Genomic DNA, 13027 nt, shown 5'->3' with positions numbered 1-13027 from the left:
ACACTATATAGGCCTAAGGACACGAAAATAAGAAGAAACAGTGACAGAATATATTCAACCCCACCTTTGTTTTAATCACAAAACCGGAGAACAACTTCTGTCTGGTGAAGTCCAGAAAGCATATGATGTGGCTGTCCATGGTCTGATGTCCTAACCGACTTGCCAAAACTATAGTTTGTTAACTAACAAGAAATTTGTGGCGTGGTTGAAAAACAAGTTTTAATGACTCCAACCTAAGTGTATGAGTAGACCTTACAGTGAAATGCTTACTTACGAGCCCCTAACCAACAATGCAGTTATAAAAAATACGGATAAGAATAAGAAAAAAAAGTAAGAAGTAATTAAAGAGCAGCAGTACAGGATCAATGTGCGGTGGCACTGGTTAGTTGAGGTAATATGTACATACAGTGCCTTGCGAAAGTATTCGGCCCCCTTGAACTTTGCGACCTTTTGCCACATTTCAGGCTTCAAACATAAAGTTATAAAACTGTATTTTTTTGTGAAGAATCAACAACAAGTGGGACACAATCATGAAGTATATTGGATATTGAATATTGGATATTTCAAACTTTTTTAACAAATCAAAAACTGAAAAATTGGGCGTGCAAAATTATATAAAATTATTCCCCTTAAGTTAATACTTTGTAGCGCCACCTTTTGCTGTGATTACAGCTGTAAGTTGCTTGGGATATGTCTCTATCAGTTTTGCACATCGAGAGACTGACATTTTTTCCCATTCCTCCTTGCAAAACAGCTCGAGCTCAGTGAGGTTGGATGGAGAGCATTTTGTGAACAGCAGTTTTCAGTTCTTTCCACAGATTCTCGATTGGATTCAGGTCTGGACTTTGACTTGGCCATTCTAACACCTGGATATGTTTATTTTTGAACCATTCCATTGTAGATTTTGCTTTATGTTTTGGATCATTGTCTTGTTGGAAGACAAATCTCCGTCCCAGTCTCAGGTCTTTTGCAGACTCCATCAGGTTTTCTTCCAGAATGGTCCTGTATTTGGCTCCATCCATCTTCCCATCAATTTTAACCATCTTCCCTGTCCCTGCTGAAGAAAAGCAGGCCCAAACCATGATGCTGCCACCACCATGTTTGACAGTGGGGATGGTGTGTTCAGGGTGATGAGCTGTGTTGCTTTTACGCCAAACATAACGTTTTGCATTGTTGCCAAAAAGTTCAATTTTGGTTTCATCTGACCAGAGCACCTTCTTCCACATGTTTGGTGTGTCTCCCAGGTGGCTTGTGGCAAACTTTAAACAACACTTTTTATGGATATCTTTAAGAAATGGCTTTCTTCTTGCCACTCTTCCATATAGGCCAGATTTGTGCAATATACGACTGATTGTTGTCCTATGGACAGAGTCTCCCACCTCAGCTGTAGATCTCTGCAGTTCATCCAGAGTGATCATGGGCCTCTTGGCTGCATCTCTGATCAGTCTTCTCCTTGTATGAGCTGAAAGTTTAGAGGGACGGCCAGGTCTTGGTAGATTTGCAGTGGTCTGATACTCCTTCCATTTCAATATTATCGCTTGCAAAGTGCTCCTTGGGATGTTTAAAGCTTGGGAAATCTTTTTGTATCCAAATCCGGCTTTAAACTTCTTCACAACAGTATCTCGGACCTGCCTGGTGTGTTCCTTGTTCTTCATGATGCTCTCTGCGCTTTTAACGGACCTCTGAGACTATCACAGTGCAGGTCCATTTATACAGAGACTTGATTACACACAGGTGGATTGTATTTATCATCATTAGTCATTTAGGTCAACATTGGATCATTCAGAGATCCTCACTGAACTTCTGGAGAGAGTTTGCTGCACTGAAAGTAAAGGGGCTGAATAATTTTGCACGCCCAATTTTTCAGTTTTTGATTTGTTAAAAAAGTTTGAAATATCCAATAAATGTCGTTCCACTTCATGATTGTGTCCCACTTGTTGTTGATTCTTCACAAAAAAATACAGTTTTATATCTTTATGTTTGAAGCCTGAAATGTGGCAAAAGGTCGCAAAGTTCAAGGGGGCCGAATACTTTCGCAAGGCACTGTATATAGTTGAAGTCGGAAGTTTAGATACACTTAGGTTGGAGTCATTAAAACTCGTTTTTCAACCACTCCACCAATTTCTTGTCAACAAACTATAGTTTTGGCAAGTCGGTTAGGACATCTCCTTTGTGCATGACACAAGTCATTTTTCCAACAATTGTTTACAGACAGATTATTTCACTTACAATTCACTGTATCACAATTCCAGTGGGTCAGAAGTTTACATACACTAAATTGACTGTGCCTTTAAACAGCTTGGAAAATTCCAGAAAATTATGTCATGGTTTTAGAAGCTTCTGATAGGCTAATTGACATAATTTGAGTCAAGTGGATGAGTACCTGTGGATGTATTTCAAAACCTACCTTCAAACTCAGTGCCTCTTTTTTTGACATCTTGGGAAAATCAAAAGAAATCAGCCAAGACCGCAGAAAAAAAATTGAAGACCTCCACAAGTCTGGTTCATCCTTGGGAGCAATTTCCAAATTCCTGAAGGTACCACGTTCATCTGTACAAACAATAGTACGCAAGTATAAACACCATGAGACAACGCAGCCGTCATACCGCTCAGGAAGGAGACGCTTTCTGTCTCCTAGAGATGAATGTACTTTGGTGCGAAAATTGCAAATCAATCCCAGAACAACAGCAAAGGACCTTGTGAAGATGCTGGAGGAAACAGGTACAAAATAATCTATATCCACAGTAAAAACGAGTCCTATATCGACATAACCTGAAAGGCCGCTCAGCAAGGAAGAAGCCCCTGCTAAAAAAAATACCATAAAAAAGCCAGACTATGGTTTGCAACTGCACATGGGGACAAATATCGTACTTTTTGGAGAAATGTCCTCTGGTCTGATGAAACAAAAATAGAACTGTTTGGCCATAATGACCATCGTTATGTTTGGAGGAAAAAGGGGGAGGCTTGCAAGCCGACGAACACCATCCCAACCGTGAAGTATGAGGGTGGTAGCATCATGTTGGGGTGCTTTGCTGCAGGAGGGACTGGTGCACTTCACAAAATAGATGGCATCATGAGGACAGAAAATGATGTGGATATATTGAAGCAACATCTCAAGACAGCAGGAAGTTAAAGCTTGGTGTCAGGACTTCCGCCGAAGTCGGCTCCTCTCCTTGTTCGGGCGGCGTTCGGCGATCGACGTCACCGGCTTTCTAGCCATCGCCGCTCCATTTTTCATATTCCCATTTGTCTTGTTCCATACACACCTGGTTTTCATTCCCTAATCACACAATGTATTTAGTCCTCTGTTCCCCTCCACATGTTTGTGTGAAATTGTTTTGATGTTATGTGGGTATTTTTACACGCCAGACATTTGTTTATGTTCTGTGTTTTTGGCACGTTTTAGGTACTTATGTGCTTTCTTTTGGACCGGAATAAAAAGTGCGCCTGTTAACTACACTTTGCTCTCCTGCACCTGACTTCACCTCCAGTACACACCCATAACACTTGGTCGCAAATGGGTCTTCCAAATGAACAATGACCCCAAGCATACTTCCAAAGTTATGGCAAAATGGTTTAAGGACAATAAAGTAAAGGTATTGGAGTGGCCATCACAAAGACCTGACCTCAATCCCATAGAACTGATAAAGCGTGTGCGTGCAAGGAGACTCACAAACCTGACTCAGTTACACCAGCTCTGTCAGGAGGAATGGGCCAAAATTCACCCAACTTATTGTGGGAAGCTTGTGGAAGGCTGCCCCAAGTTAAACAATTTAAAGGCAATGCTACCAAATATTAATTGAGTGAAATAAAAGCTGAAATAAATCATTCACTCTACTATTATTCTGACATTTCACATTCTTAAAATAAAGTGGTGATTCTAATTGACATAAGACAGGGATTTTTTTACTAGGATTAAATGTCAGGAATTGTGAAAAACTGAGTTTAAATGTATTTGGCTAAGGTGTATGTAAACTTCCGACTTCAACTGTAGGTTGAGTTATTAAAGTGATGATAACAACAGAGAGAAGCAGCGGTGTAAAAGAGCGGGGCAATGCAAATAGTCGGGGTAGCCATTTGATTAGGTGTTCAGGATTCTTATGGCTTGGGGGTAGAAGCTGTTTAGAAGCCTCTTGGACCTAGACTTGGCGCACCGGTACTGCTTGCCGTGCGGTAGCAGAGACAACAGTCTATGACTAGGGTGGCTGGAGTCTTTGAAAATTTTTAGGGCCTTCCTCTAACACCACCTGGTGTAGAGGTCCTGGATGGCAGGGAGCTTGGCCCCAGTGATGTACTGGGTCTTTCGCACTCTGTAGTGCCTTGCGGTCAGAGGCCGAGCAGTTGCCATACCAGGCAGTGATGCAACCAGTAAGGATGCTCTCGATGGTGTAGCTGTCGAACCTTTTGAGGATCTAAGGGCCCATGCCAAATCTTTTCAATCTTCTGAGGGGGAATAGGTTTTGTCATGCCCTCTTCACAACTGTCTTGGTGTGCTTGGACCATGTTAGTTTGTTGGTGATGTGGACACCAAGGAACTTGAAGCTCTCAACCTGCTCCACTACAGACCCGTCGATGAGAATGGGGGTGCTCGGTCCTCTTTTTCCTGTAGTCCGCAATCATCTCCCTTGTCTTGATCACGTTGAGGGAGAGGTTGTTGTCCTGGCACCACACTGCAAGGTGACCTCCTCCCTATAGGCTGTCTCGTCGTTGTCGGTGATGAGGCCTACCACTGTTGTGTCATCGTCAAACTTAATGATGGTGTTGGAGTCGTGCCTGGCCGTGCAGTCATGAGTGAACAGGGAGTACAGGAGGGGGCCGAGCACGCACCCCTGAGGGGCCCTTGTGTTGAGGATCAGCGTGGCAGATGTGTTGTTACCTACCCTTACCACCTGGGGGAGGCCCATCAGGAAGTCCAGAATCCAGTTGCAGAGGGAGGTGTTTAGTCCCAGGGGCCTTCGCTTGTTGATGAGCTTTGAGGGCACTATGGTGTTGAACGCTGAGCTGTCGTCAATGAATAGCGTTCTCACATAGGTGTTCCTTTTGTCCAGGTGGTAAAGGGCAGTGTGGAGTGCAATAGAGATTGCATCATCTGTGGATCTGTTGGGGCGGTATGCAAATTGGAGTAGGCCTAGGGTTTCTCGGATAATGGTGTTGATGTGAGCCATGACCAGTCTTTCCAAGCAGGGTAGCTTAGTGGTTAGAGCGTTGGACTAGTAACTGGAAGGTTGCAAGTTCAAACCCCCGAGCTGACAAGGTACAAATCTGTCATTCTGCCCCTGAACAGGCAGTTAACCCACTGTTCCTAGGCCGTCATTGAAAAAATAAGAATTTGTTCATGACTGACTTGCCTAGTTAAATAAAGGTAAAATAAAAAATACATAAAAAGCACTTGGCTACAGATGTGAGTACTACGGGCCGGTAGTCATTTAGGCAGGTTACCTTAGTGTTCTTGGGCACAGGCACTATGGTTGTCTACTTAAAACATGTTGGTATTACAGACTCGGACAGGGAGAGGTTGAAAATGTCAGTGAAGACACTTGCCAGTTGGTCAGCGCATGCTCGCAGTACACATAATGGTAATCCGTCTGGCCCTGAGGCCTTGTGTGTGTGTTTGTGCAAGTAGAAAAAACATGTTGACACCCTACTTGTAGAGAAACGCCAATGGTATCCTTCTCTCTTTCATGTTGACGAAACAGTGTCACTCTCCCCATAGCTACATATTGACAGATCCTCTCCACGTCACTTGGTAGGAGCAGCCTGCCAGGTATTATGCAATCCTATAGTGTGCAGAGCCTGAGACGCCCAGCCCAGGCAGGGTTAAAGGAGGTTGAATACAGTAGCGGATATGTGAATACGTGTGTACAATTGCAGATCTCTGTGGAGAGACGACTAGCAGAATAGGAACTATGACTAATCTGAAACTGACAACTTTGTGGCTTCCTGTTTTGAGGGTTTTCAATTGCTAGTTCCTGTTTGATTCTCTTTGTACAATGAGCATCTAAAGTGTCAGTGCATTCCCACTGGGCACAGACTTCAGTTCAATGTTTAGTTTTTATTTACATTTGGTTGAGTTGTCAACTATCCTGAATTCAACGTGAAATCAACAAAACATTTCACCTTGTCGTTTTATTTAGGTTAAAAGTTGGGTGATTTTTTTTTCTCCAAATCCAATCAGTTTTGTACTTTGATTAAACATCATCACACTGATTCAACCATGTTTATGCCCAGTTGGTTAGCTTTCGGCCAGTGATAACTCCGTACTGACGTGTGTTTCTGTTACATCAGTTTTCTAATGCTAATAGGTACAGGTATTTTCAGACCTAGTTTGCATGTCTCTGAATAAGCTGAGTCTGTGATAGTAGCAGAATCCATCACAAGAGTGACAGAGAAGGACATCTGCCTTTTCTCTGTAGTGCGGTAGCGCCACCATGTGGTAAGTGCTACCTCCCGTTTGGCTCAGTTGGTAGAGCATGGCGCTTGCAATAACAGTGGGTTCAATTCGCACGGGGGACCAGTGGAGGAGAATGGGAGTTGAATGCTAAATTACATCAATGCTAAATTACATCAATATAAACAATGGATGTGAATAGTGGCATACTTAAACTGTAAGTAATTTTGGCATTTGATCTAGTAGAATTCACTCATCTTTCCAACTCTCGTGTTTGACAACAGCTGATTAGATCAATTGACGCGCTGTACCAAAATGAATAAACGGTGGGAGTCAAAGCAAGTCGCCCATTAGATGACGCATTCGGAGTACTATTTTAGAATTATTCTTTATTTATTTTTGCATACTATTTTGTACAGTTGTATGGGTATTCAGACACGACCACTGTATCCATATCAAATATATTTACCATCTATAATATCTAGCATCGACTAATTCACATCATGATAGATACCATTAATATCACAAGAAATCACACACACACACATACACACACAAATAGATAGTTTGACAAAGTATTCTGTTATCTCATTATGTAATCAAATCTGTTCAGCAAAACATACAATGCATAACAGTTACAGTTTCCACAAAATAAATTCAGTTTAGTAACTACCACACACTTTTTTAAAACTATGTTTTAACAGCTTTTTTTGGTTCAATCTTGAACTAAGTCTCAATACAAATGTCTGTTGGCTCAATATGGGGGGAGCTGATATGCCCCCCAGTGGGTATTCTCTACCCCATACCTAAAACTATTATTCTTGGATGTTATCTCAAGGCTGAGACTGTTACCTTGTTGGAGCTTAACCATCCTGGACATGAATACAGTTCCCTCTTTCTCTCCGTGATACACGGCTTCACTCAGTCTCCTTCGCTGGGTCTTATTCTGAATGCCATTTTTGAACAGAGTCACCTTCCTCTTCTCCTCTCCCCCGGTGTGCCTAGTGAAGGTGACCTGGACATAGATGTAGTAGAAGCCTTCAGATGTGATGTAGACAGAGTTGTCGCGGAGGACGAGGGAACAAGAGCCACAGACGGTGGCATCATGGTCATTCTCCCAAGATAATGTTCCTTCTCATGAGACAGAAGGAAAGAAAAGAAAAGAGAATAAAATAAAATATTAAAACGCTTTACATCATATCAATGGGTTAATATACACTACATGACCAAACGTATGCGGACGCCTGCTCGTCGAACATCTCATTCCTAAATCATGGGCATTAATATGGAGTTGGTCCCCCCCTTTGCTGCTATAACAGCCTCCACTCTTCTGGGAAGGCTTTCCACTAGATGTTGGAACATTACTGCGGGGACTTGCTTCCAGTCAGCCACAAGAGCATTAGTGAGGTCGGGCACTGATGTTTGGCGATTAGACCTGGCTTGCAGTCGGCGTTTCAATTCATCCCAAAGGTGTTCGATGGGGTTGAGGTCAGGGCTCTGTGCATGCCAATCAAGTTCTTCCACACCAATCTCGACAAACCATTTCTGTATGGACCTCGCTTTGTGTACGTGGGCATTGTCATACTGAAACAGGCAGTTTGGAACTTGGAAGTGAGTGTTGCAACCAAGGACAGACAATTTTTACGCGCTACACGCTTCAGCACTCAGTGGTCCCGTTCTGTGAGCTTGTGAGGCCTACCACTTCGCGGCTGAACCGTTGTTGCTCCTAGACGTTTCCACTTCACAATAACAGCACTTACAGTTGATCGAGGCAGCTCTAGAAGGGCAGAAATGGAACTGACTTGTTGAAAAGGTGGCATCCTATGACGGTGCCATGTTGAAAGACACTGAGCTCTTCAGTAAGGCCATTCTACTGTCAATGTTTGACTATGGGAATTGCATGGCTGTGTGCTCTATTTTATACACCTGTCAGCAACGGTGTGGCTGAAATAGCCGAATCCATTCATTTTAAGGGGTGTCCATATACTTTTGAATATGTAGTGTATGTTTGTGCATATATTTTAACAGACAGGTGGCAAAATATTGAATAACTACACTTTCAATACCCCTTTAAAAACTCTGTATACAGTGCCTGCGGAAAGTACTCAGACCCCTTGACTTTTCCACATTTTGTTACGTTACAGCCTTATTCTAAAATATATTTTTTTCCCCCTCAGCAAGATACACACAATACCCCATAATGACAAAGCAAAAACAGATATCTACAAACAGATACCTTATTTACATAAGTATTCAGACCCTTTGCTATGAGATTCAAAATTGAGCTCAGGTGTATCCTGATCCATTGATCATCCTTGAGATGTTTCTACAACTTGATTGGAGTCCACCTGTGGTAAATTAAATTGAATGGACATGATTTGGAAAGGCACACACCTGTCTATATAAGGTCCCACAGTTGAAAGTGCATGTCAGAGCAAAAACCAAGCCATGAGGTCAAACGAATTGTCCATAGCGCTCCGAGACAGGATTGTGTTGAGGCACATATCTGGGGAAGGGTACCAATGATTTTCTGCAGCATTGAAGGTCCAAAAGAACACTGTGGCTTCCCATCATACTTAAATGGAAGAAGTTTGGAACCACCAAGACTCTTCCTAGAGCTGGTCGCCCAGCCAAACTGAGCAATCGGAGGAGAAGGGCCTTGATCAGGGAGGTGACCAAGAACCCATTGGTCACTCTGACAGAGCTCTAGAGTTCCTCTGAGGAGATGGGAGAACCTTCCAGAAGGACAACCATCTCTGCAGCACTCCACCACATGACAGCCCGCTTGGAGTTTTCCAAAAGGCACCACAAGATTCTCTGGTCTGATGAAACCAAGATTTAACTCTTTGGCCTGAATTCCAAGCGTCACGTCTGGAGGAAACCTGGCACCATCCCTACGGTGAAGCATGGTGGTGGCAGCATCATGCTGTGGGGATGTGTTTCAGTGGCAGGAACTGGGAGACTAGTCAGGATCGAGGGAAAGATGAACGGTGCAAAGTACACAGAGATCCTTGATGAAAACCTGCTCCAGAGTGCTCAGGACCTCAGACTGGGGTGAAGGTTCACCTTCCAACAGGACAATGACCCTAAGCACACAACCAAGACAACGCAGGAGTGGCTTTGGGACAAGTCTCTGAATGTCCAGCCAAAGCCTGGACTTAAACCAGATCAAACATCTCTGGAGAGACCTGAAGATAGCTCTGCAGCAATGCTCCCCATCCAACCTGACAGAGCTTGAGAGGAACTGCAGAGAAGAATGGGAGAAACTCCCCAAATACAGGTGTGCCAAGCTTATAGCGTCATACCCAAGAAGACTTGATGCTGTAATCGCTGCCAAAGGTGCTTCAACAAAGTACTGAGTAAAGGGTCTGAATACTTATCTAAATGTGATGTTATTATTATTTAAAAAAAAATGTTTTGCTTTGTCATTATGGAGTATTGTGTGTTGATTGATGAGGGAATAAAACAATTGAATACATTTTTGAATAATGCTGTAACATAATAAAATGTGGAAAAAAATCAAGGGGTCTGAATACTTTCCGAAGGCACTGTACGCTGCAAAATTATAATGTATTTTCACAGAGAGTAATTGTATCATTGTCTTGGGCTTAGTGCGTTGCCCGCATCTAAACAGTTACAGTAGATGGGTTGATTGCGGGTCTTGAACACCACTTCACAAAGGAGCAGATGGGGGGGGGGGGGGGGGTTAATACACCTACCCTCACAATAGCTCAATGTTTAATGAATAGATTTTATATTTGCATAATGTTTTCAATACATATATCTAATTTTCTGATGAATAAAGATACATAACATCTTGTTGATAAGAGACATACAGTTACGTTGGACTGTGTCGTAATATGTTCTGCTCATGGTTAGTAAGCATGTCATATATCTTGGCCCTTCCAGCCCTGCGGGAGGGCAGCTCCCGCTCAGCCCAGTCCAAGCTCTTCTCTGTCCTGGCACCCCAATGGTGGACCCAGCTTCCCCCTGAAGCTAGGACATCCTGCCCATCTTCTGAAAACATCTGAAACCCTACCTCTTCAAACAGTATCTTAAATAATCCTCCTCCAAACAGACAAATAATGGCGCAGTACAACAGTGATATGCAGAACGGCATCTCGGAACACACAACCCGTCGATCCCAGAGATGGGCTATTGCAGCAAACGACAACACCGGGTTCCACTCCTGTTAGCTAAAAACAAGAAGAAGTTGCTCCAGTGGGCACGCGATCACCACTTGACAATGAGGAGTGGAAAAACATTTTCTGGAACGTGAGAGCGAGTTCAGTTTAATTGAGTGGCCTGCGCATTCCCCAGACCTCAACCCAATAGAGCCGTGATCTCCGTGATGAGATGGAACGGGCTGTTGGCAGCATGAATGTACCACCATCCAATCTACAGCCACTGCGTGACAGACACCATTGCGTCAGCATGGACCAACATATCTGTGGAATGTTTCCGACACACCCCGAATAAGTCAGGCTGTTCTGGAGGCAAAGGGGGATCCGATCTGGTACTACATGGTGTACCTAATAAACTGACCGTTGAGTGTATAGAAATATTAGGTGTATCACAACCATTGTGTCAAATGTGTTAGATCAGTTGTACAACCTGAGTGTGTACAGGGCCCTAGTCTTGTTTAGTGTAACTGACAAGTTCAGACAGGCAGCAGAAGATCCAATGTTAACTCATGCATTCCATGAATTTAGGATGCAAAAAGGAAACTGCAACAAGCATGGAATGTTAGGCCCAAAAGTCCTTACCTATAAACTAGGAAAGGAAGTGTTTAGCTTACCCATGGTCAGCTGGATATAAGAGGGACGGGGAGCTGGAAAGCAACAAAAAAAAGCCCATTCATTTTCCTGTTTTGATCCATCTTGTAACATTTACATGTTACTCTCTGCTTGTGCAATCTTATAATGTCATCCTTCTCCAGAAAATGCATCAATGATCTGAGTTATATTGCACACAGTGCAATGTTTAAACACTAGACATTCAGTGATAATCAGAAATGGAAATATCAATGCTTTACTTACCCTTTGATGAATTCAATTGAGCCAAAAAACTGCCATCTGCAAAAGATAAATAATATTTAAAGTCATTGTCCTATATATATATATATATATATATATATATATATATATATATATTTTTTTTTTATCCCAGCCCTTGTCCCCACCGGATTCTTTTTGACTTTTGATAGGCCGTCATTGTAAATAAGAATTTCTTCTTAACTGACTTGCCTATTTAAATAAAGGTTAAATGAAAATAAATATACTGTTGTCGAATGTCTAATATGGGATAGGAATGATATTACAGTGCCTTGGTCAATATTATGACTTACAGAACAGAAAAAAACTATTAACGTCAGTATGTGTAACCCAGTACAACTTACTTGTAGGGGGCTGGTTTTCCTCCTTTGATTCAGGTAAATGACTCTTGGAGAGAGAAATTACATAGTGACACCTTGAAATCATCATCAGTCTACCCTTATGTATCATCATCATCACCATATCAGAGTCTAGCTATCACTGATGATAATTGGACATACCTTGTCAGATGAGTTTATTTGCACTGTTGTGAGAACTGCGACCATAATCCCCATAGCGACTGTGAGAAACCCGCACCACACATGTAGCAGCAGGTATCTGGAGGTGTGCTGTTGGCTCTTCATCCTCTGGGAAACACACACGTACCACAAACCACTGAGAGCCGTCCCAATTCACTCCCTACCACTTCCCATTGGCCCTAATCCTTATCTAATCCAACGTTCGCAGATCTGAAGGGTCTAGAATAGATATAAAGCAGGCGGGTTGTAGATCTTCCACCATAGGCTACTGCTTGAGTCCGAGCACCTCAACATTAGGCTCCCTTCTGAATAACATTTTGTTTAGATTATACCCCACTCTGGGATTTCACCTACATAGATTATTCCCCTCTTGAACCCTATGTGCAGTGAGGTTTGCTACTTATATTGGCTCAAACAATAACATGTGATAAATGAACTCACTACCAGAGAAATACACTAAAATAATTTGTAGTAAACATGCAGAGAGTGGTATGTACTGTGTGACTGTGACAAGACATTACGGCTGTCACGCAGTGTACTCTGGTATGCTCAGTTGGACATGAATGCATCAGTCACAGTGACTAAGAATAGTCAAGATAATAATAATAATTTTTTGGGGGGGTGCTTATATTTGTCCTGTTACACACTTGTACAAGATACAAGTAATTGTGAAGGTATGCATAGTGAGTGAGAGAATGATCTGTCAATGATCAATGTGACCGCATTACCTGTCATATGGTATAGGACATGAGACTGGGTCCATCATATTGCCTATCACAGTCTCATTATTGAAAATGCCACTAAATAGTCATACAACAACCACCGTTTTTGGACCAAATATGACTGTGGAGCCATTAGACTATTACTGTGTGATGATAAAATCGTTATCACCAAGTGATTTTACATTTGGTCACATTTTCCTCATCCAAACATCCTATAATTAAGTCTAAGATTAGGAATTTCACATAATGAGAAAGTATTGCAAATACAATGGTCCACTGTCCACAATTCTGTGTTACCACAATTTACATATACATCGTTAATAAATAAGTAGCTTTGATATGAAT

The 13027-nt window shown here is 42.4% G+C and overlaps 1 protein-coding gene across 1 annotated transcript; it reads right to left on the bottom strand.

Annotated features, from left to right (window-relative positions):
- Nucleotides 1-6964: 6964 nt before the first annotated feature.
- Nucleotides 6965-12093, bottom strand: lta (lymphotoxin alpha (TNF superfamily, member 1); the record flags this gene model as incomplete). The annotated part of the gene is given in 5 exon segments (NM_001124425.1): nucleotides 6965-7519; nucleotides 11187-11219; nucleotides 11428-11463; nucleotides 11787-11829; nucleotides 11943-12093. Coding segments are annotated over 5 exon segments (612 nt in total). The 5' UTR covers nucleotides 12066-12093.
- Between the last annotated feature and the right edge of the window lie 934 nt (nucleotides 12094-13027).

Source organism: Oncorhynchus mykiss, chromosome 2 (assembly GCF_057628025.1).
Source record: "Oncorhynchus mykiss isolate SJ-2025 chromosome 2, ASM5762802v1, whole genome shotgun sequence".
NCBI lineage: Eukaryota > Metazoa > Chordata > Actinopteri > Salmoniformes > Salmonidae > Oncorhynchus > Oncorhynchus mykiss.
This window is presented reverse-complemented; position numbering and strand designations above follow the sequence as displayed.